The 23,725-nt window shown below is 53.8% G+C and overlaps 1 protein-coding gene across 2 annotated transcripts; it reads right to left on the bottom strand.

Moving 5' to 3' along the window:
- Positions 1–2,554: 2,554 nt before the first annotated feature.
- PI16 (peptidase inhibitor 16) lies at positions 2,555–23,540 on the bottom strand. Of its 2 annotated transcripts, none has more exons than XM_036398152.2 (11): positions 23,360–23,540; positions 22,204–22,375; positions 19,369–19,606; positions 17,870–18,082; positions 17,118–17,227; positions 16,751–16,839; positions 10,677–10,922; positions 8,049–8,267; positions 7,682–7,791; positions 6,396–6,484; positions 2,555–4,015 (listed from the first exon to the last, which is right to left on the bottom strand). In XM_036398152.2, exons 7-11 carry the CDS (start codon positions 10,827–10,829, stop codon positions 3,873–3,875), a joined length of 714 nt encoding a protein of 237 aa, XP_036254045.1. In that variant the 5' UTR covers positions 10,830–10,922; positions 16,751–16,839; positions 17,118–17,227; positions 17,870–18,082; positions 19,369–19,606; positions 22,204–22,375; positions 23,360–23,540; the 3' UTR covers positions 2,555–3,872. The 2 variants fall into 2 exon arrangements, with proteins under 2 accessions (XP_036254045.1, XP_054373285.1); XM_054517310.1 differs by having other exon boundaries at positions 2,555–4,012.
- Positions 23,541–23,725: the final 185 nt, after the last annotated feature.

The following is a 23,725-nucleotide window of genomic DNA, read 5'->3' as shown; positions in this document are numbered from 1 at the left end:
CCTCACCCTGAATCAGATCAAGGGTTGCAGGTTGGGCTTCCCTCTGCCCTGGATAGTCCTTGCTATAAACAGGTTTATAATGTGCATACCAGCCAGAGGAGAATACAGGGTTCACTAACCCAAATAAATCCCATCAAGGGCTAGGAAACCAGCCCAGGTAATGTTTAATTGCTCCAATGGATCCTGGCACAAAGGAAAGGGCAGCTTTGCCCAGGAGGAGGGTGACCAGCCAGGCTGAGCTTACACCATGGATCTGTGGGACACCAGCCTGACTCACCAGCCAGGATCCCACAGCACCTGGCACTGGGGCAGCCACATCACCCCTGACCACAGTGGCAGGCAGGAATGGGCACTTCCTTTCAGCAAAAAGCAGCCAGGAAACAAGATCAAGAAAGGTGAGACCTCCCCAGACCATCTCAAGACACAGTGGGATGAGAGCACTTTCGCCCCAAGCACTCTGAGGGAATACTTGGAAGCTGGATGCAACTGCCAGCAGCATAACCCCAAATACCCAGCAGGGTGTAGGGGCTCACCACAACCCTTCTGACCCACTGCATTCATGGGAGATTCAGGAGCTGAAGCAAAGGAAGCTCCTCTTGCTCAACCAGCAGCAAACACCTCCCTGTCCCTGCTGGAAACAGGCCCTGGGATGGAGGGAACCCAGCAGGTGAGGTTGATAAAGAAGCCAGGCCTCACAAACACCACAAATGCCACCATTTCACCCCAGGCAGCACGGCTGATGGGTAATGCCTTCTCCTCCTCCCAGAAAAAATGGCCACAAGGGTGTAAGAAGCTGGCAGAATATCTCTGCCAGGGTCACCTCAGTGCCAGAGTCCCCTTTATGCCAAGCCCAGAAATGGAGTGGAAATGCTGAGAAAGTCTCCCTTGAATGCTTCTGTGCACTCCCCTGTGTACCACACCAAACCCTGCCCTTGCCTAAACCCCCAAATTCAGCATGAAGCCAGGCCCCCAAATGCCTGTGTGGGCAGGCTCAGCCCTGCTGTCCCGGGGAGCAGGGCAAGAGGAAAGCGGATTTCCTTCTGGGTTGGAGTTTGCTGCTGCAAGGATCTCTATAAATAGGTCCTTGCACAACAGCCTGTCCCCACAAGTCAAAACCTCCAGGAAAACAAAACTCAAGGGTTTTCACAGCCCCACACCAGTGATAAAACACTGCCGTCCTGGAATTCTGTTGGTGGCTGATAATCAGCAGCAGCATTCTGACTCGATGGCTCTCAGCAGCGTGGGGATCCAGCCCTGCAAAAAATCAGGGCTTGCCCGAGTGCCCTGGTCTTGCTGGGAGGAGAAATGTTTTTCTGCTCTTGGTAGAGTTTCTAGGGAACTTCTAGGGAATGCCACACTGTCCTTCACACAGATGCAAAAGCAGACGAGGTCCTGAAATGCTGTCCCAGCTCTGAGCCCTCTCCCCTCACAGGGCTGAGGAGCCGCCTCTGGGGCCGTGTTTTTATCACCTGTCCGCAAGGCAGGCAGGGATTTCTCCCCCAGGACAGCGGCAGCAGGAGATAAGAAGCAGCCACGGCACCTGGGCACGAGGTTATTTTGAATCTGATTCTTAACTACACCTGAGGCTGGCAGTGAAAGAAAGCTCAGAGCTCGGGCAGGGTGTGGGGGCGAGTTGAGGTGCCCAGTTCTCAGCGGTGCCTCTCCCAGTGCCATCTGCTGGTCACCTCCTGCCTGGGCTGGGCTGGGCTGGGCTGGGCTGGGCTGGGCTGGGCTGGGCTGGGCTGGGCTGGGCTGGGTTAGGCTGGGCTGGGTTGGGCTGGGCTGGGTTAGGCTGGGTTGGGCTGGGCTGGGTTGGGCTGGGCTGGGCTGGGCTGGGCTGGGCTGGGCTGGGCTGGGCTGGGTTAGGCTGGGCTGGGCTGGGCTGGGCTGGGTTAGGCTGGGCTGGGCTGGACTGGGCTGGGCTGGGCTGGGCTGGGTTAGGTTAGGTTAGGCTGGGCTCAGAGCTCAGGGCAGCCTGCAGCCAGCTGGGCTCCTGCGGCACTGCCGGTGCTGCCCGGCTCCTGCAGAGGGGCTCGGGACAAGGGGAATGAGGAGCTGCAGGACAGCTCTGCTGGGAAAAGCAGGAGGATGGGGAAAAGCAAAAGGCAAAGTCAGATACCAGCATCACTTCAGTGCTGATTCTGCCTCTCAAGGTCCTTGTCCCTTATGCTGCTCCCAGATGGATGTTCTGATGTGAAAACACGGCAAAAACAGAATCTGGGGATCTACACTTGGAATTTAACTTTTTTTCTGTGCTGCAAAGATGAAATTGTGTTTAGGGTGTGAGAGACTTGTGCTAGGCTTCCTAAAACAGAGAACCAGATGTGCTCCAGCCATAGTTTTTATTTCTTGTTTTGCTCTGAGCTCTTTTCTCTTGCTTGCCTTGCCCAAGAATTCCTGGTGGGGACACATTTTTACTTTACACTCAGCTGGATGCTCAAGAAAAATTCCCTACGTCATCCTCAATCCCCATGGCCTCCTGCTGCTTTTACAAAGGTTTAAAAACATTAAGTTACACCCTTACAAAAGGCAGCACATGGATGCTTTTGGAAAGCCAAAAAACCCCTTCAGGACCCACAGAAGTCATGTTGTCTTTTAGCAGTTCTATGTAAGCACATAATTAAGAGCATTTTTAATAGTAAGCAGCCCCCAGGTGTCCAGATCCCCCAGAGAGAGAGTGAACAGACTTTCACAACAGGATTTATTCAGTGCATGCTCTGGGGATGCACAGGACAGAGCAGCAGTGGAGGATGTGAATAATGGCCTTCAGGTCATCCTCCACCTCATCTGTAAGAAATGAAAGTTTGCAATAACCAGAGAAGGGGCTGCATCTCCCCATTATCTTCCTTCCATCTGTCTGCAAAGCTTGGCACATATTTAACACACCTGACTGGGAATCCTCAGGTGAAGGGAGGAGAGATTTGGGGTAACAAAACACAGTGGCCCAGACAATGCCAGTGGTCCTGCAACAGGCTCAGGAGCCACCAATAACCTCTAACAATGTCACTTGTACCTCTGGAGCTCAGATTGTACCACCACAAGTGGGGACTTGTTCTCCTTGACCCCACACACACAAGTTACACGTCAAGAGGAATCTGTATCTAAATTCAAATACACTGAAATTATGCAAAGAATGAAGCCATGCAGGGAAAAGCTACATGAAGGAGCTGGTGGCCTCTCTCAGCTCTGAAGGTTTCTCTTCTGTGTGTGCACAAAGGTGCAGGCACAGGCGTAAAATGAATCTGGGGCTTGGGAGGAGGCTGCAGAGAGTGAGGAGGAGAGGGGAGAACAGCTGGGCAGTACTGGCCAGAGCTCCACCAGAACCAGGAGGAAACAGAAATCCTCAAAACAGCCACTCTGTTTGGACAAGAAGGGAAAGAGGTAAAACTTGTCCAAAATTGAGACAGACACATTGGGAAGGAAAAGAGCATTTCTGCTGGAAAAAAACACCAAAGCCAACCACTGTGTCTCATCTACAAACACCAAAGCCAACCACCATGTCTCACTGTCCTCAAGTCACCCTGCTGTCCCCGGGGTCAGGCTGTGGCAGGGCCTGCCAGCCACATGGGCAGATGGGTGGGAGAGCTCAACACTTCCAGCCTGGAAATGGAACAGAAGCCAGGAAAAAGGAGAAGCATCCAAAGTCACCAGCATTATGGCAAACACCCTCGTGCCCTCAGGTCTCCTCAGGAAGGGGACAAAGCTGCCCCAGCATCAGCTGCCCTTGGCTCTCTGGGGCTGCAGCAGAGAAGGCAGCGCAAGGAGGGAGCGTGGGAATTGTCCAAGGAGCTCCTGAGCCTGCCAGGGCTGTGGAACAACCAGCGCTGACAAAAGCCTTGGTGAGGGGTGCAGGGACAGCTGAGGAAGACCCTTCAGAGCAGAAGGCCCACCAGGATGGCACTGGGGAGGAGGAAGAGCGAAAGGTCCAAGCAGGTACTGGGGGCTCCTCCTTTGGGCGGATCCGCACTTGTCTGGTCCGAGTTTGTCTCCAGTTCTTCGGTGTCCACGGCACCTGCTGGAAGATGAGAGGAGAATGTGGAGTTAGAGGGGAAGATCTGGCAGAAGAGAAGCTCCCACTCATGCAGGTGTGCCATGACGTGCTCCGTGAGGCAGCAGAGCTCTGGTCCAGGGAAGCTGTGCGTTAGTGGGAGCAGGCTGTGAACGGGACCATGCTGCAGGGACGAGACATCCAACAGCCCCTCAGGGTTAGAGCAGAGAGTGAGGGAAAGGCTTGGTGCCACATACAAGAGGAGGATCCAAAGGACCAGTCTGACACTGCTCCTCCCAAGCCCTCTCCATGCTGCTTGGGGATCCCTGAATGTCCGAGTGTCCATGCCAGGACAAACTCCACGGTCGCCTTACCTGAGAGGGAGGTCTGGAAATGGGGGCTCGGCCCTTTTTTGTCTTTGGAGGATGATGTTAAGCGCAAGAACGTGGGCTCTTCAGGACTGAGGACCACGGACTTGGAGGGGGTTATGAGCTCAGCTCTATTGAAACCTAGCTTCATCTCTGGAACAGCTTGGCTGAGGGATGGAGATGGACTGGGAAAGGCTGATTTCTCTTTCTCATGCTCTTTGACACCTTTCTGTATTTCTGAGACTGATCTGGGGCTGAAGGCTGTGCCCATGCTTTCTAATAAGGCTGGATCCTCTGTAGTGAAGGAGCTAAGAGGCTCTCCAGTGTCTACCTCTGGTGATACTTTATAATCTGGGTCTAAGGTGGGCTCAAAGGAAAGAGTGATCTTGGTTGCCTCAGTAGGATCAGGCCTTTCTGGTTCTGGCTTTGTGGTTGTGGCAGTTTTCAGTTGTGTCTTTGCTGTTGTGGCAGGTGCTGGTGTTGTAGCAGCAGGTGCTGGCTTGGCTGTAGTGGTGGTGGATGTTGGGGTGGTGGGTATTGGTTTGGCTGTGGCTGCAGCAAGTTTTGGCTTAGCTGCAGTTGGGGTGAATTTTGGTGTGGTGGGTATTGGTTTGGTGGTGGTGGTGGATTTTGGTGTGGTGGGTGTTGGTTTGGTGGTGGTGGTTGTGGTGGGCGTTGGTTTGATGGTGGTGGTGGATTTTGGTGTGGTGGGTGTTGGTTTGGTGGTGGTGGTGGATTTTGGTGTGGTGGGTGTTGGTTTGGTGGTGGTGGTTGTGGTGGGCGTTGGTTTGGTGGTGGGTGTTGGTTTGGTGGTGCTGTTTGTTGTGGTGGCTTTCAGGGGGGTGGATGTTGTCTTGGTGGCTCTGGTGGTTGTTGGCTTAGTGGCAGTGGTTGTTAGGCTGGGTTTTGGTGTGCTGGGTGTTGGCTTGGCCACAGTTGTGGTGGGCTTTGGCTTGGCTGCAGTGCTGGTGGCTGCTGGCACGGTGGGTTTTGGCTTGGCCATGGCTGTGCTGGCTGCTGCTGTTGTGGGTTTTGGCCTGGCTGGGGTTGCTGTTGGGACTGTGCTGGAAGGTTTTGGCTTGGCTGTGGTAGACACTGGTTTTGTGGGTTCAGATTTGGCTGTGGTGGACACTGGTGAGGGTTCAGGTTCAGCTGTGGTGTGAACTGGTGCTGTGGGTTCAGATTTGGCTGTGGGCTCAGGTTTGGCTGTGGGTTCTGGTTTGGCTGTGACTGTGGGCTCTGGTTTGGCTGTGGGCTCTGGTTTGGCTGAGGGCTCTGGTTTGGCTGTGGGCTCTGGTTTGGCTGAGGGCTCTGGTTTGGCTGTGAGTTCTGGTTTGGCTGTGGGCTCAGGTTTGGCTGAGGGCTGTGGTTTGGCTGTGGGTTCAGGTTTGGCTGTGGCTGTGGGCTCAGGTTTGGCTGTGGGCTCTGGTTCGGCTGTGGGTTCTGGTTTGGCTGTGGGCTGTGGTTTGGCTGTGGCTGTGGGTTCTGGTTTGGCTGTGGCTGTGGGCTCTGGTTTGGCTGTGGGCTCTGGTTTGGCTGTGGCTGAGGGTTCAGGTTTGGCTGTGGGCTCTGGTTTGGCTGTGGCTGGGGTGGATGGCCTTGCCTTTGTTGTCACAGAGGCCGGAGTGGTCTCTCCTACAACGAGTTCTGGTGAGAGATGAAAAGTGCCGTGGGTTAGGGCTGGCTCAGCTCACCTCAATGGATCCCCTGCACTGAGCAGGACCAGCAGAAACCAACAAGGGGCTGAAACAGCAGCCAACCCCTCTCAGGTCACTCTGGGCCATCCCCCACTCTGGGGTTCCCAACCTGGAGACATCTCATGGCCCTCACAACCTCCTGCCATGCAAGGGGCAAATAATGCTGCCTAACAGGGTACAAGCCCCTCCTTATCTTAAGGCAGTTGTCCTGTCTCATGGTCCAGCCCTGGAACTGCAGTTCAGGGGCTTCCTGACAGCTCTGGGAGGGTTCAGAGCTCAGACCAGCCTGGGGTCTCAGTCCCAACATCCCCCCCAGGGCCACGTGTGGCTCTGCTCACTCACCACACAGGTTGTTCACACAGACTGTGTCCGTGGGGCACATTTCACATGAGGGTCCTTCCACGTAGGGCTTCTTGCCTTTCATGTTACCCCTGGAAGCAGAAAATGCCAAGACAAAGAATGTTGTGGTGTGATGTAATAGCCTGTTTCAGTCATCCCGGTTCTTTCCCCAGGTGTGCCAATGCCCTCTCCCTTCCCCTCCCTTGCCCCTGCTGAGTGCTGTCTGTCAATCTTGGCATTCCAGCAAGGGCGTAGTCTGTGATTGGTGAAGTTCAAAAGCTGCCTCTCAGCCCTGGGGACATTGGGCCATCCAGGTGTCATTTGTCCCCTGAGACTTCCCTCCCTTACCTGGTTGGTGGGATCCCTGCCCCTTCCCTCCCCCTCTCCCTGGGGTTAAAAGGAACAGCAACCACGGGGTTTTCTTGTTCTGTTGGAATGCCAAGTTTGATGGACAGCACTCAGCAAGGGGCAAGGGAGGGGAAGGGAGAGGTTGTTGGCACACCTGGGAAAAGAACCGGGATGACTGAGACAGCCACTGCATCACACTGCAACAAAAGAAGACATGAGGAAAGGGGAAACACCCATCCCAGAGAGGGGGCTGATTCAGCTGGGATATACCAGCCAAGGCAAAACTTGGGATTAATGTAGAAAACAGGTCTTGGTCTCCTGCCACGGCCTGTCAGGGCTGTTTACTCACCAGCCTGACCCCAAGGCAGCTAAAGCCAGGGCAGACAACTCTGGGGGGTGAGCAGATCCCTCATCCCCCTCAGAACAGAGCAGGGGATGGACATCGGGCCAGGGAATTCTGTCTCACTTCTACTCCAGACCCCAGGAAGCTCTGCAGCCACCAGCCAGTCTTGGTGCTCTCAGCAGCTCCAAGCCAGTGGTGCCAAGCCTGGTCCAAGGGCTGGGAAGGCGGTGCCCAGCTCTCCTCCCACGTCCAACCCTTCCTGCTGCTGCAAAAGGGCTTCTCCTCCCCAGGGAAGAACAAGGCCCGGGGCAGGGGAGAGTTTGTACCCTCAGCTACTGCCACCTCAGCCTTGAGCAGCTCTTGGGGAAGAAGGGCCCTCCCTGGGTGTGTTCCAGGAGCTGAACCAGCACTCAGCAGTCACAATCATGGGCCAGGATCTCCCGACAACCCTTCCTTAGTCTGGGACCAACCCAAGATAACAGCAGCATTATTTGGAACTTCTATTTCTGACCAAGGACAAACCCTGCTGTGACATGAGGGCATTTCCAGCACAGAAACCCCACTGAGATGCACCATCCATGCAGGGGCTGGGACTTACGGGGGATAATAATTGCAGACCAGCAGGTGCATGTTCTCTGTTTCAATTCCATCAATCTTCTCACAGAAATGTGCCCCGCAGCCGATCTGATGCGTGTTTGACCAGACCACCTAAGGCAAAGACCAGGGTGGAGGTGAGGGGATCGGGTGAAGGCAACTGTCCCCTGGCCTTAAAGGCTGCTCCAAAGATCTCCTCATCCCACAGACTGTGTCCCAGATCCCATATCCCCACATTGCTTTGGCACTCAGGATCCACCACCATCTCTGCTCCTACCCAGGCTGTGAAGAAACACTCAGACTTCATCTCTCTGAGAAAATCTGGCACCCAGCTCTGCTGAGCAGCCACCCCTCCACCCCAGCAGCTGTACCTGGGTGTAGTGGCCACACATCTGCCCGGGGACACATGTGGATGTTGTAAAGTTGTAGAATTTCTCCTCCCCGTTCCAGTCTTCCACGGCGAATTCCAGTTCAAGGGTTGGGGCCATTGCAAAGAGGTTTTCTCCCCGTCGGCCTCTCTCCTTGTTGTGGTCCCAGATGCACTTCTCTGCATAGGATTGAGCAAGGGCCTCCAGCTCCTTGTCCCAGGTCTGAAAGGAGCTCGGTGTCAGCACACAGGGAGGGACACTGGGCTCCCCAACAGGAACAAGGCACTCACCAAGGACCCCTGCCCTGTCCGGCCAAAGTTTCCCCATTCATGAGGAAAATTCAAACCCCTGCCCAGCACAGTCCTCAGGAGAGGGGAGCTCCATGGTCAGTCCCAGCACAAACTAAACCTTGGTTTATGGGTCAAACAGGAGAAGGTCAGGGCACCAGCACAACTCTCTCCACATCTCCTGGAGCTCATCTAACACCACGATGGAGCATCCTCAACTCAGTGTGCAGAAACCATGAAGTCATGGAAGAAAGAAGGAAACCCACTGTGGGTCACACCAGAAGGGTCTGGGGCCATCCCTCCTGACCCAGGGTGGGGATGGGAGGGGAATGGGACACATCTCTCCTGGCAGCTGAACAAAGCCTGGGAGCACAGGCTCCTGGAAGCATCATCTGTTTGCCTGGAACCGAGATGTGGCCGCCAGCCAGGAGCCCCGCCACCAGCTGAGCCCCTGGCCACAGGGATGTGCAGGAGGAGAACAGGAGGAGGAGGAGGAGGAGGAGGAAGAGCTTTTCTCACAGGCATGCATATGGGGAATCCTGCACTGCAGCTGTTTGGACCATCCTTGATGGAGAGAGCAGCTTGGCCCTGCAAACAGGGTCCTGAGGGGAACCTTCCTGGACAGAGCCAGGGCAGGATCCAAAAGGTGCCAGACAGGAGGACGTGGCACCATTGGGGTGTTGAGGGGATGAGGACAGGCATGAAGGCACTGGGGGGAGGAAACACCTGGATGGGACACAGAGTGTTGGTTCAGCTCCCACCACGGCCCCAAGCCACGCTGCCAGAGATGGCTGGAGACCCAATCTGGGGAGCACACACCCCTCTCCCTCTGGCACAGAGCTGGGCTCCATAAACGGGGGACTCACACCTGCAGATTTGCCTCATTAGCAAAGGGGCTTTAGGCTACAGATTCCCCCCCTTCAACTGAATATTTCCAAAGCAAGCAGCCCCATGTCCCAAAAGGAAGCACAGAGTGACCTCAGCCAGGCACAGTGCCACGGCAGCAGGTGAAGCCAGAGCAAACTCAGCCCAAGCAAAGGTCCCAGGAGGGAGGTGAGGATGGTGTTCTCATGGAAAACCTCTGCTGAGGAATCGTCAGGGCTGCTGTGAGCTAAACATTTGCCGGACTTCAAAATGAAAAAGCCTTTGGCCCCAGACCAAGAACAGGTCCTGTGTGTTGAAGCAGGAGCAGAAGCTGCAGAGAGAGCATCTCAAAGCACAGGGGCTGCAAGCAAAGATTCAGCCAGGAGCAGCCCCCACAGGACAGGAATTGACTTAAGGACCCTGAGAGATCATTTCCCTCAGGCTTTCTCTAAGACTTTGGCTCCAAAGCCCCGATACTCTGAGTTTGCTGTGCCTGGTGGGTCCCATGGGATCATGGTGCTGAGGATTCTGGATCTGTCATCTTTGATTCTGCAGTCACTGGTCAGGCCTTCTCTCCCTGAGTTTAACTTTTTGCTTCTTCTAATTGTTAAGCTCCCATTTACCTGCCCACAAAGGTTTTACTCATTTTGGGCAACTTCTGGGCCAGGCAGGGAGGTGTCCTGCAAGCACAGTGTGACCCAAAGAGTAAAGGGCCCCAACTCTGCATGATAAACAATTGTCCTTCTCTGTGTGATTTGCAAACAGTGAGGAAAAATCACATGTGGTGCAAGATAAAACTTCATAGCCAGGTTCTAATCAAATCAAGAGTCTGAGCAAGACAAAAAGCAGCACCAGCACCAAGCTTGTTTTTGGTCCTACTACAGCTCCCCCTGATGACCTGACTTGATTTCCCCAAGCAAAATAGGGGATCCTGCATCTCTAAGACACCAAGTCATGGTGAGGATTAGGAGTGTGATGAGCCCAAATAACTGAAAGACCTTACTGGTAAGCTGACATTCTCTCCAATAGATAAAAGTATCTTCACCTGCAAAGGCAAATACCCAGCATTGTGTGGTGTCCCACACAGCAGGATTCCCTCTTTTCACCTCTTGGAAAACCATGGCAAAGTCTCCAGGTCATGGCACCTGCTCATGGCAGGTCTCACCTGCCCTTCCTGCCATCACAGGGAGCTCCAGCAGGCACTCATGTGAGTGAGAGCTGCATCATTCTCATGGAAGAGCATCTGGGGACTCACATCACGCTTAGGAACTTCCAGAAAATGATCAAAGACAACTCCAAAGATAAAGGAAACTCTTCTCTTTAGAGGCAGTTTTGGGAACCCCTCCATTACACCTACTTGTAACCCTAGATGAGAATTGCTCTGCCTCCCTTAAGGAACTCCCTGACCCCTCCTTGCATTAAGATCGAGCCTTGGACCACACAAACACCCCAATATTCCTCTGTAATAAAAGCCACTTACCATCTTCATCATAGCCTGGGCAGGAGGAGAGACCTGGGAGCGATATTTATTATGCTCATCCAAGATGATCTTCTTTTCTTCATCACTCAGGCACCAGCTCAGCTCCAGCACTGAGAGCACCAGGAGAATGAGAGGAAGACCTGAGCTCAGCATCGTGCAGGCAGCTTCTGCTCTCAGCAGCCCACGGCTCTGGCAGTCGGATTTAAAGCACCTCCCAAAAGCCAGGAACACCCAACAGCTTGAAGACTGGGGAGGAAATGTATTTATTAGAGTTTTGGAGCCATGCAGAACACACCCATCTCACATATCAGCCTTGATGGAGAGGCAGCAGTGCCAACGACCACGCAGGGTCCTCTCCCTGGGACAGACCCTGTTCCTAAATCCCAATCCCTGGATTGGCATTGTTCATCCAAGCTTCTGCTGCTCCAAACCTCAGCCATCCCTTGAGCCCTCAGTTACGGGTCCTCTCCTCCACCTCCTGTTCCATTTCTCCTAATCTGTAACAATAATCCCACAGCAACTGACAAAGCCCTGTTTTCACACGGGTCTTCCCCCGTGCCTGGAATGCAGCTGCGTTAGAAACAAAGGCAGCAGGATGCAATTGCTGAGAGCAGTCTGCAGCACTGCAACTCCCCAGACAGAGGCAGAGCCCACCTCTGTGATGGGGACAGCATTTGGCAGCTGAGGAACAGCCCCTGGGCTGCCCAGCCTGCTGGCAACAGGGGCAAGCTGAACTTGATGCCTCTGCCCTGAACCATCAGGAGAGGGGGGAGCAGGAGAGGAAGAGCGGGGTACAGAGCTGAGACGGCCCCAAACAGGAGGCTGTGGCCGGCTGGAATAACCAGAGCGTGGCTCTGCGGGGCCAGGCTGTGCTCCCTCCGCAGACACCTGGGGGGCTCCGCGCCCGTGTCCCGCAGCCCCGCAGCCGGAGCGGGTCTGGCCGAGCCCCCCGGGCTGCTCCAGCCTCGGTTCCCATCTGCGATTGTGCAACCGCCCGGCCCGGCTCCAGGAGCTCCGCTGGGATCGCAGAGGATCAGCGGGTGGGCAGCTCTGAGAGCCGAGCCAAGTTCATCACAGCCGCCGGCTCTGCCTCCCCTCCCCAGTCCCCAGGCAAGGCTCTGTCGGGTTTCCTCCGGTTTTGGGCCACACGGGTCACCTCTCTCACCACAACAGCTCTGCTGCTGCCCCCCAGGTCTCTGAGCTCTGTGGATTACTTTGTCCTTCACTAGCTCTGCAGTCAGCCATGCCCTCAATTGTCCAACAATTCCTGCAAGTGGGGTCTGAGGCCAAGATCTCACCAGGTCTTCAACCCTGATGGTCAAACCAGAGCTTCCCATGTATTGCTAAGGCAAATCTGTCTCTTGATGGAGACAACCTCCACACATTTGCTGTTGGATCTCTGGAGATCTGGAGAAACATCTAGAAAACATCAACACGGGCTCCAGCTCCTGCTGGCCAGCTCACCATGGCCTGGCTTACAAGGAACAAGGCAGTGCTGAGAATCACAGAGCCATGGAATGGTTTGGGTTGGGAAGAACCTGAGAGCTCATCTCTTTCCAACCCCTCTGCCATGAGCAGGACACCTTCCACTGGACCAGTGCAGGTTCTGGCCTCTCCAAAGGTGATGTGGAGATGCAGGGCCAGGCTCCCCATAGGCCCTGGCACTACAGCACCCTGGCTGAGCCCTGCAGGAGATAACATGGCCACAAGGATGAAGGAAATTGGGATTCACAGAGCTTGTGGGGAAGAGCAAACAGCCCTGGAGGAGTCATCACCAGGGCATGTGGCTCATGGGGAAACGTGAGTAAGAGCTGATGCCTTTGGCTAGTGCAGGGCGGCTGCCAAAGGGGCGCAGGGCCATTTCTCAACTCCTAACCTGCTGTGACAGCTTCTTCTGGAGCCAGTGTCAGAAGCATCAAGATTAGCAGTGCAAGGTCCAAGCCCCACCCTGGAGCTGAGACTCGTGTCCAGCCGGCATTAGGTAAGTGTGTGTGGAATGCAGCTTTCCTTCTGCTCACTCAAGGAACAGCCCATCTCCCACCCCAGGGAGCAGCAGCCACTGCATGGGGACAGGGACAGGAGCCACACACCCACACCTGACAGGCTCTGCTCCAGCCTGGTGCCTCCAGAGAGGCCCCACTCTGCACAGAAGTGACCAAGCCTGAGTTTCTACTGACTCACATCTCGAGGTCTCCAGTGGGGCTGGCTGGTGTCTAACAGGCTCCTGCTCTGCTGTGGGAGTAACAGGATCTCTCTTTTCTCCCTACTCGCCTGGATTTATGAGCTCTGGAGGAGTTTATCATCTTCCACACCATTCATCCATTCTATTATTTAAAAATGCTGGGACACAAGTATGGGGAAGTCCCACAATGGGACACAAGTATGGGACAAAAGTATGGGGAAGTCCCACAAGTCCCACAATGATGGGGAATTCCTCTGAGCCGGGCAGGGTGACAGTGGGGTACTGTCCAAACCAGTACAGTGAGTGCCAAGGAGAGCTGAGGTGAGGAAAGCCACCCCATCTGTGACTCATCTGATTGTGTCTGTCACCACAATGCCTCAACAGCTGCAGGAACAGCCCCATTCCCACCCAATTCCAGCTCAGCAGGTCACTAGGAACACCAGACTCTCTAGGGAGGTCCCAGCCTCCTGCAGCCTTTCCAAGGATCTGTGAAACTGGAGCTCAGGATGAGGAAAATGACCAGGGCTCACTTGCAGCTCTTTGGCCAAGGTATCAAAACCTACCCTTGGTCATCCCAGTTTTGCCACTGTGGATTTCCCACCCTGGCAATGCAGAAGGTGTGAGCACCACTCCCCTCTGGCAGCTGAAGACAGGAGCTACTCTGGAAGCTGTACTGCAGACTGGACATTGGCAGATTGGGAAAAATTAGATTCCTTACTCCCAGGAGAACTGCCCTCCTGTTTTAGTTTTGCAGATGGTTGCAATGGACTGGAAACAGGCCCAGGGATAGAGGGAACCCAGCAGGTGAGGTTGATAAAGAAGCCAGGCCTCACAAACACCACAAATGCCACCATTTCACCCCAGGCAGCACGGCTGATGGGTAATGCCTTCTCCTCCTCCCAGAAGAAATGGCCATAAGGGTGTAAGAAGCTGGCAGAATATTTCTGCCAGGGTCACCTCAGTGCCAGAGTCCCCTTTATGCCAAGCCCAGAAATGGAGTGGAAATGCTGAGAAAGTCTCCCTTGAATGCTTCTGTGCACTCCCCTGTGTACCACACCAAACCCTGCCCTTGCCTAAACCCCCAAATTCAGCATGAAGCCAGGCCCCCAAATGCCTGTGTGGGCAGGCTCAGCCCTGCTGTCCCGGGGAGCAGGGCAAGAGGAAAGCGGATTTCCTTCTGGGTTGGAGTTTGCTGCTGCAAGGATCTCTATAAATAGGTCCTTGCACAACAGCCTGTCCCCACAAGTCAAAACCTCCAGGAAAACAAAACTCAAGGGTTTTCACAGCCCCACACCAGTGATAAAACACTGCCGTCCTGGAATTCTGTTGGTGGCTGATAATCAGCAGCAGCGTTGTGCCTCGATGGCTCTCAGCAGGCTGGGGGATCCAGCCCTGCAAAAAATCAGGGCTTGCCCGAGTGCCCTGGTCTTGCTGGGAGGAGAAATGTTTTTCTGCTCTTGGTAGAGTTTCTAGGGAACTTCTAGGGAATGCCACACTGTCCTTCACACAGATGCAAAAGCAGACGAGGTCCTGAAATGCTCTCCCAGCTCTGAGCCCTCTCCCCTCACAGGGCTGAGGAGCCGCCTCTGGGGCCGTGTTTTTATCACCTGTCCGCAAGGCAGGCAGGGATTTCTCCCCCAGGACAGCGGCAGCAGGAGATAAGAAGCAGCCACGGCACCTGGGCACGAGGTTATTTTGAATCTGATTCTTAACTACACCTGAGGCTGGCAGTGAAAGAAAGCTCAGAGCTCGGGCAGGGTGTGGGGGCGAGTTGAGGTGCCCAGTTCTCAGCGGTGCCTCTCCCAGTGCCATCTGCTGGTCACCTCCTGCCTGGGCTGGGCTGGGCTGGGCTGGGAGCTCAGAGCAGCCAGCAGCCAGCTGGGCTCCTGCTGCACTGCTGGGGCTGCTGGGCAGCAGAGCCACCAGTGACCTCTAACAGCATCACTCTGTACCTCTGCAGCTCAGATTGTACCGACACACGTGGGGATTTGTTCTCCCTGAGCACACACACACAAGTTACACATCAAGCAGGGTCTGTATTTAAATTTAAATACACTGAAATTATGCAATGAAGCCATGCAGGGAAAAGTTACATGAAGGAGCTGGTGGCCTCTCTCAGCTCTGAAGGTTTCTCTTCTGTGTGTGCACAGGTGCAGGCACACACGAAAAATAAATCTGTGGCATTGGAGTGACTGAGGAATGGGATATGTGCCAGAGAGCAAGAGAGAGGGGGGAGGCAAGGGCTGCAGAGCGTGAAGAGGTGAGGGGAGAACAGCTGGGCAGTACTGGCCAGAGCTCCACCAGAACCAGGAGGAAACAAATCCTCAAAAAAGCCACCCTATTTGGAGAAGATAGGAAAGAGATAAAATATGTCCAAAACTGAAAGAAACACACTGGGAGGGAAAAAAGCCTTTCTGTGGGAAACAAACACCAAAGCCAACCACCATGTCTCACTGTCCCCAAGTCACCCTGCTGTCCCCAGGGTCAGGCTGTGGCAGGGCCTGCTGGCCATATGGGTTTGTGGGTGAGTGGGAGAGCTCAGCAATTCCGGCCTGGAAATGGAACAGAAGCCAGGAAAAAGGAGAAGCATCCAAGGTCACCAGCATTATGGCAAACACCCTCGTGCCCTCAGGTCTCCTCAGGAAGGGGACAAAGCTGCCCCAGCATCAGCTGCCCTTGGCTCTCTGGGGCTGCAGCAGAGAAGGCAGCGCAAGGAGGGAGCGTGGGAATTGTCCAAGGAGCTCCTGAGCCTGCCAGGGCTGTGGAACAACCAGCGCTGACAAAAGCCTTGGTGAGGGGTGCAGGGACAGCTGAGGAAGACCCTTCAGAGCAGAAGGCCCACCAGGATGGCACTGGGGAGGAGGAAGAGTGAAAGGCCCAAGCAGGTACTGGGGGCTCCTCCTCTGGGCGGATCCGAGTTTGTCCCCGGTTTTGCTGTGTGCAGGGCAGATATGGAAGGAAAAGAAGACAAGATGAAGTTAGAGTAGAAGATCCTCTTTAGTGAAGGAGCTAAGAAGCTCTCCATTGCCTGCCTCAACCTCTGGAGATGGGTCTAACTTGGGCTCAAAGGGTGATCCTGGTTGCCTCATCAGGATCAGGTCTTTGTGCTCTGGCTTTGTGGTTGTGGCAGTTTTCAGTCGTGTCTTTGCCATTATTGCACATGCTGGTGTTGTAGCAGCAGATACTGGCTTAGCCACACTTGGGGTGGATTTTGGCTTAGCCAGAGATGTGGTGGGTTTGGGTGTTGTGGGTTTTGGCCTGCCTGGGGTTGTTGTTGAGACAGTGGTGGCAGGTCTTGGTTTGGCTCTTGTGATGGGTGAGAGTTTGGGGGTTTGGGCTTGGCTGTGTTTGGCAGTGTGGCTGTGGGGGGTGGCTTGGCTGTGATTGTGGCTGGAAGTGAGTTTTTGGATGGTGGCTTGGCTGTAATTATGATGGCCTCTGATGTTGTGGGTTCTGTTTTGGCTGTGGCTGTGAGTTTTGGCAGGGCTGTTAGGGTGGGGGAAAGAGATGCAGAGATGAAAAGTGCCATGGGTTAGGGCTGGCTCACCTCAATGGATCCCCTGCACTGAGCAGGACCAGCAGAAACCAAGGAGGGGCTGAAACAGCAGCCAACCCCTCTCAGGTCACTCTGGGCCATCCCCCACTCTGGGGTTCCCAACCTGGAGACATCTCATGGCCCTCACAACCTCCTGCCATGCAAGGGGCAAATAATGCTGCCTAACAGGGTACAAGCCCCTCCTTATCTTAAGGCAGTTGTCCTGTCTCATGGTCCAGCCCTGGAACTGCAGTTCAGGGGCTTCCTGACAGCTCTGGGAGGGTTCAGAGCTCAGACCAGCCTGGGGTCTCAGTCCCAACATCCCCCCCAGGGCCACGTGTGGCTCTGCTCACTCACCACACAGGTTGTTCACACAGACTGTGTCCGTGGGGCACAGTTTACACGAGGGTCCTTCCCGGTAGGCCTTTTTCTCCTTTAGATTACTCCTGGAAGCAGAAAATGCAAAGATAAAGAAGACATGAGGAAAGGGGAAACACCCATCCCAGAGAGGGGGCTGATTCAGCTGGGATATACCAGCCAAGGCAAAACTTGGGATTAATGTAGAAAACAGGTCTTGGTCTCCTGCCACGGCCTGTCAGGGCTGTTTACTCACCAGCTTGACCCCAAGGCAGCTAAAGCCAGGGCAGACAACTCTGGGGGGTGAGCAGATCCCTCATCCCCCTCAGAACAGAGCAGGGGATGGACATCGGGGCCTGGGACTTACAGGGGATAATAGTTGCAGACAAGCAGGTGCAAGTTCTCTCCTTCCATTCCATCGATCTTCTCACAATAATTGCTCCCACAGCCAACGTGAGTTGTTGCTCCCCAGATCACCTAAGGCAATGACCAGGGTTGAAGGTGAAGGGACAGGCTGAAGGCAGTCTCTCCTCTGGCCTTAAAGGCTGCTCCAATATCTTCCTCATCTCCCAGCATGTGCCCCAGATCCCTATTCCCACGTTGCTTTGGCATTCAGGATCTTACCCCTCACCCCTGTCTGAACCACCTTCCCAAGGCCATATATTCCAGTGCCACAGCTTTCCTACCATATAGTCTACCCAGGCAGAACATCACCACCTCTGCTTTGGTCTTGGAACCAACCATCCATCCATCCATCCATCCATCCATCCATCCATCCATCCATCCATCCATCCATCCATCCATCCACCCCACTTACCACCATCATCTCTTCCCCTCCTTGCTCCCACCCAAGGTGTGAAGAAACACTCAGATCTCATCCTTCTACCCAAGACAAGTTGGCACTGAGTTGGCACTGCTGAGCAGCCAAAAAAAAAAGGGCTGCAGAGCTTGTCTCAAAAAAGTTCTCCAAAAGGCCACTCATGGCTGACACCATGCCCAGGTCTGCATCTATCATTGTGAATCCCACCTGGTTCCCTGTCCTTTTGCAAAGATTTTGAGAGGAACTGGGCATTGCTCCAGCTCCTGTCCCAACAGTCCCTCCACCCCAGCAGCTGGTACCTGGACGTAGTTGTCACACGAATGCACGGGGACACACTCGGATGTTGTCAGGTTGAAGAATTTCCTCTCACTGTTCCATCCTTCAATGGCAAATTTTACATCCAGGGTTGAAGGTATAGCAAAGAGGTTTAACCTGCCTGGGCCCCCGTTCTGGCCCCAGATGCACTTCTCTGCATGCTTTTGAGCATCAACCTCCAGGTCGGTGTCCCAGGTCTGAAAGGAGCTCGGTGTCAGCACACAGGGAGGGACACTGGGCTCTCCAACAGGAACAAGGCACTCACCAAGGACCCCTGCTCTGTCTGGCCAAAGTTTCCCCATTCATGAGGAAAATTCAAACCCCTGCCCAGCACAGTCCTCAGGAGAGGGGAGCTCCATGGTCAGCCTCAGCACAAGCCTTGGTTTAACCTGCCTGGGCCCCCATTCTGGGCCTAGATGCACTTCTCTGCATCTCTTCAAGCAGGAGAAGGTCAGGGCACCAGCACAACTCTCACAACATCTCCTGGAGCTTATCTAACACCATCATGGAGCATTCTCAACTCAGCGTGGAGAAACCATCAGAGTGCTGAGGGTTCTGGCTCTGTCCCCTTTGATTCTGCAGTCACTGGTTAGGTCTCCTCTCCCTGAATTTTTGGCTTTGTTTGGTTGTTAAACTTCCATTTCCCAGCCCACAAAGGCTTCACTCATTCTGGGCAACTTCTGGTTCAGGCAGGGAGATGTCCTCCAAACAGACTGTGACCCAAAAAGGAAAGGGCTCCAACTTTCCAGGATAAACAGTTGTCCTCCTCCTCCCCATGATTTGCAAACAATAAGGAAAAATCACATGTGGTGCAAGATAAAACTTCATAGCCAAGTTCTAATCAAATCAAGAGTCTGAGCAAGACAAAAAGCACCAGATCTAGAGCTCGGTTTTGCTCCCACTGCAGCCACATGTGATGTGGGACCTGATTTGATTTCCTCAAGCAAAATAGGGGATCCCTCACATCCAAGGCAGCCCTGCACAAGGCATGGGGAGGAGTTGGAGCATGATGGGCCCAAATAACTGACAGACTTGACCAACATGTTTGAATTTCATGCAAATACAGAGCACTGTGTGGTGTCCCACACAGCAGGATTCCCCCACCACTCTTGGCAATGACCATGGCAAAGTCTCCAGGTCATGGCACCTGCTCATGGCAGGGTCTCACCTGCCCTTCCTGCCATCACAGGGAGCTCCAGCAGGCACTCATGTGAGCAAGAGCTGCATCATTCTCATGAAAGAGCATCTGGGGACTCACATCACGCTTAGGAACTTCCAGAAAATGATCAAAGACAACTCCAAAGGTAAAGGAAACTCTTCTCTTTAGAGGCAGTTTTGGGAACCCCTCCATTACACCTACTTGTAACCCTAGATGAGAATTGCTCTGCCTCCCTTAAGGAACTCCCTGACCCCTCCTTGCATTAAGATCGAGCCTTGGACCACACAAACACCCCAATATTCCTCTGTAATAAAAGCCACTTACCATCTTCATCATAGCCTGGGCAGGAGGAGAGACCTGGGAGCGATATTTATTGTGTTCATCCAAGATGATCCTCTTTTCTTCATCACTCAGGCACCAGCTCAGCTCCAGCACTGAGAGCACCAGGAGAACGGGAGGAAGACCTGAGCTCAGCATCGTGCAGGCAGCTTCTGCTCTCAGCAGCCCACGGCTCTGGCAGTCGGATTTAAAGCACCTCCCAAGAGCCAGGAACACCCAACAGCTTGAAGATTGGGGAGGAAATGTATTTATTAGAGTTTTGGAGCCACGTGGGACACACCCGTGTCACATACCAGCCTTGATGGAGAGGCTGCACTGGGCTGGTGCCAACGAACATGCAGGGTCACTCTCCATGCCTGAATCCCAGTCCCTGGATTGGCATTGTTCATCCAAACCCCTGCTGCTCCAAACCTCAGCCATCCCCTGAGACCCTCATTATGGGTCCCCTTGTTTACCTCCTGTCCTTTTTCTCAAAATCACAGAATAGCTGAGGTTGGAAGGGCCCTCTGGAAATCATCCAGTCCAACCCCTCTGCTGCTCCAAACCTCAGCCATCCCCTGAGCCCTCAGTTATGGGTCCCCTTGTTTACCTCCTGTCCTTTTTCTCAAAATCACAGAATAGCTCAGGTTGGAAGGGCCTTCTGAAAACATCCAGTCCAACCCCTCTGCAAGATCACCTGGAACAGGTGATACAGGAACATATCCTGGTGGGTTTGGGATATCTCCAGAGTGAGAGACTCCATAACTCCCTGGGCACCTCTTCCAGTGCTCTGCCACCCTCCATGGGATGAATTTTTTTCTTGTCTTGAGGTGGAACTTCTTGTATTTTGAGTTTATGGCCATTGCTCCTTGTCCTGTTGCTGGGCATCACTAAAGAGTCTGACACCATCCTCTGACACCTCCTGGATATGTTTATATGGACTGATGAGATCCCCCCTCAGTCTTCTCTTCTCCAGACTAACCAGGCCCAGGTCCAGCAGTCTCTCCTCATCAGAGGGATGCTCCAGTCCCTTAATCTTTATGGCCTCCATTGGAGTCTCTCCAGTAACTCCTGTCTTTCTTGGAGACCAGAACTGAACACAGATATGGCCTCCCCAGAGCAGAGGGTAAGGATCACCTCCCTGACCAGCTCACCACACTCTTCCCAATGCCCCCTCCCAGGATCCCATTGTCCCTCCGGGCCCCAGGGCACACTGCTGGCTCATGGTCAACTCCTGGAGCCCCTGCTCCTTCTCTGCAGAGCTGCTCTCCAGGAGGTCACCCCCAGCCTGTGCTGGTACCTGGGGTTATCCCTCCCCAGGTGCAGGACCTGCACTTGCTCCTGTTGAACCTCATTAGGCTTCTCTCCATCCCACTCTGCAGCCTGTCCAGGTCCCTCTGAAAGGCAGCCCAGCCTCAGGTGGATCAGCCACTGCCCCAGTTCTGTGCCATCCCCAAACCTGCTCAGGGTCCATTCCATCCTTCACCCAGGCTGTTGATAAACAAGTTAGATAAGACTGGACCCAGTACTGATCCCTGGGGAATGCCACTGACTACAGACCTCCAGGGATTCTGCTCTGCTCACAACCCTCTGAGCTCAGCCATTGAGCCAGTTCTTGATCCACCTCACTGTCCATTCATCCAATTCACATTTCCTGAGCTTATCCATAGGGATGTTACAGGACACAATGTCAAAATCCTGCTGAAGTCAAGGCAGACACCACCCACTGCTCTCCTCTCATCAACCCATCCTGCCATGCCATCGTAGAGAGCATCAGATTGGTCAAGCAGGATTTCCTCTGGGTGAGTCCATGCTGACCACTCCCAATAACCTCCTTTACTTTCAGGTGTTTGGTGATGATTTTCAGAATGAGCTGTTCCATCACGTTTCTGGGGATGAAGGTGAGGCTGACTGGCTGGGAGTTTCCCAGATCCTTCTTGCCCTTTCTGAAGACAGGACTTAACACTGGCTTTTCTCCAATCATTGGGCTGCTCTCTCATTCTCCAGGGTTTTTTGAAGATGATGAAGAGTGGGTGAACAACAACCTCTGCCAGCTCCCTCAGCACCTGTGGGTGCATCCCACCATGGATTTATGGGTGTTAAGTCTGCCTCTCTCTCAACTTTCTGTGACCAAGGGGAAGTTTTCCTTTCTCCATCCTTCATCTCTTACTTCCAACATCTGCGATTCCTGAGGGCTGCTCTCAGCAGTAAAGACTGAGGCAAAGATGGTGTTGAGTAATTTCACCTTCTCTGAGTCTTCCATGCCCAGGACACCCACTGGATTCAGCAGCAGCCCCACATTTTCCTAATCTTCCTTTTGCTGCTGATGCACTTGGACAAGCCCTTGTTGTTCTTGATGTCCCTTGCCAGACTCAATTCCAAGTGGACTGCAGCCTCCCTCATTGCATCCCTGCATACCCCAAAGATGTTCCTATAGATCTCTCATGTGCCTGTCCCTTTTTCAACACCCCATAAATTTCTTTCTTCCATTTGAGAATTGCTAGAACCTCCCTGCTCTTCCATGCAGGTCTCCTGCCCTCTTTGCTTGATTTCTGGGTCATGGGGATTCACTGGTCTTGAGTTTGGATGCTTGAATATTGACCAGCTTTCTTAGGCCCCCTTCCCTTCTAGAGCCCTGTTCTATGGGATTCCTCTAAGTAGGTCTTTGGAAAGGCTGACTAAGCCCTCTGGAAAATCAGGGTTCTAGCCCTGCTACTGCTTTGCTTCCCACACAGGATCCTGAGCTTCACCATAACATGGGTCACTACAGGCAAGGCTTTCCCCAGCCTCCCCATCTTCAACCAGGCCCTCCTGGTTTGGCAGTACAGAACAGAAACACACCTCTCCTCCTTGGCTCCTCCAGCACTGGTATCAAAGTTATTCTCAATGATCTGCAGGAACTTCCTGGACTTCCAGCCTGTGCAGGGCCGTGTTATCTCTCCAACAAATCTCAGGATGGCTGAAGCTCCTCAGGAGAACCAGGACCTCTGACCATGAGGCTACTTCCAGCTGCCTAGAGAAAACCTCATCGGCTTCCTCCTCCTCACAGGTGCCCTGTAGCAAATACCCACCACAGTGCCACCCACAATCTGTAACAACAATCCCACAGCAACTGACAAAGCCCTGTTTTCACACGGGTCTTCCCCCGTGCCTGGAATGCAGGGTTAGAAATGTGTTAGAAACAAAGGCAGCAGGATGCAATTGCTGAGAGCAGTCTGCAGCACTGCAACTCCCCAGACAGAGGCAGAGCCCACCTCTGTGATGGGGACAGCATTTGGCAGCTGAGGAACAGCCCCTGGGCTGCCCAGCCTGCTGGCAACAGGGGCAAGCTGAGCTTGATGCCTCTGCCCTGAACCATCAGGAGAGGGGGGAGCAGGAGAGGAAGAGCGGGGTACAGAGCTGAGATGGCCCCAAACAGGAGAGCTGGGAGTCTGTGGCTGCCCTCAGGGCTGGCTGGAATAACCAAACCATCTGACAGGGTATGTGCAATGCAGCTTTCCTTCTGCTCACTCAAGGAACAGCCTGTCCCCCACCCCAGGGAGCAGCAGCCACTGCATGGGGACAGGAGCCACACCCATTATGACCCCAAACACACCATTATCCTTCCCTATGTTTGGTAGTGTCACCTGCTCATCCTTGGGAACCCAGCAGGGAGAGACTGAAAGTGTGCAAGGAAAAAGGGCTGCACCCTTTCAACCCCACCACAGGGATCAAGGGGGTCTCACACTGGGTTTAAGCTCCAGAAACCCCTTGTGCACTGCCCCAAAGCTTTGGGATCCCAGAATTAGCTCAGCTTTTCCAGGGAGTTTCTGGCCAGAGTCATATCCCTGTTCTCCCATCCCTTCCTCCACCCTCCTGAAGGTTTCCTCACCCCAAACCTGCTGCCACCCAGGACTGTCCACCCACACCTGACAGGCTCTGCCCCAGCCCTGCTGGCTCCAGAGAGGCCCCACTCTGCAGCACAGAAGTGACCAAGCCTGAGTTTCTACTGACTCACACATCTCGAGGTCTCCAGTGGGGCTGGCTGGTGTCTAACAGGCTCCTGCTCTGCTGTGGGAGTAACAGGATCTCTCTTTTCTCCCTACTCGCCTGGATTTATGAGCTCTGGAGGAGTTTATCATCTTCCACGCCTCAAAGTTTGGCTAAAATCAGCTGGATTGTGAAGGAAAGATGGAGATTGTTGCTGGGAAGAAAGGAAAGGAGGGACAGGCAGAGCTGTTGCATCAACTTTGTTCAGAAAATCAGGCTAAAACCTTTCCCAAACTGCTCCTTTTCCACAAAGTGCTTCTTATGACATTTTCCTAACAAAAGTGTTCTGACTTTTCATTTAAAATTACACTTGCCTTAGAAAAAGTGTACCAAA

The sequence above is a fragment of the Molothrus ater genome, chromosome 25 (assembly GCF_012460135.2).
Source record: "Molothrus ater isolate BHLD 08-10-18 breed brown headed cowbird chromosome 25, BPBGC_Mater_1.1, whole genome shotgun sequence".
Taxonomy (NCBI): domain Eukaryota; kingdom Metazoa; phylum Chordata; class Aves; order Passeriformes; family Icteridae; genus Molothrus; species Molothrus ater.
This window is presented reverse-complemented; position numbering and strand designations above follow the sequence as displayed.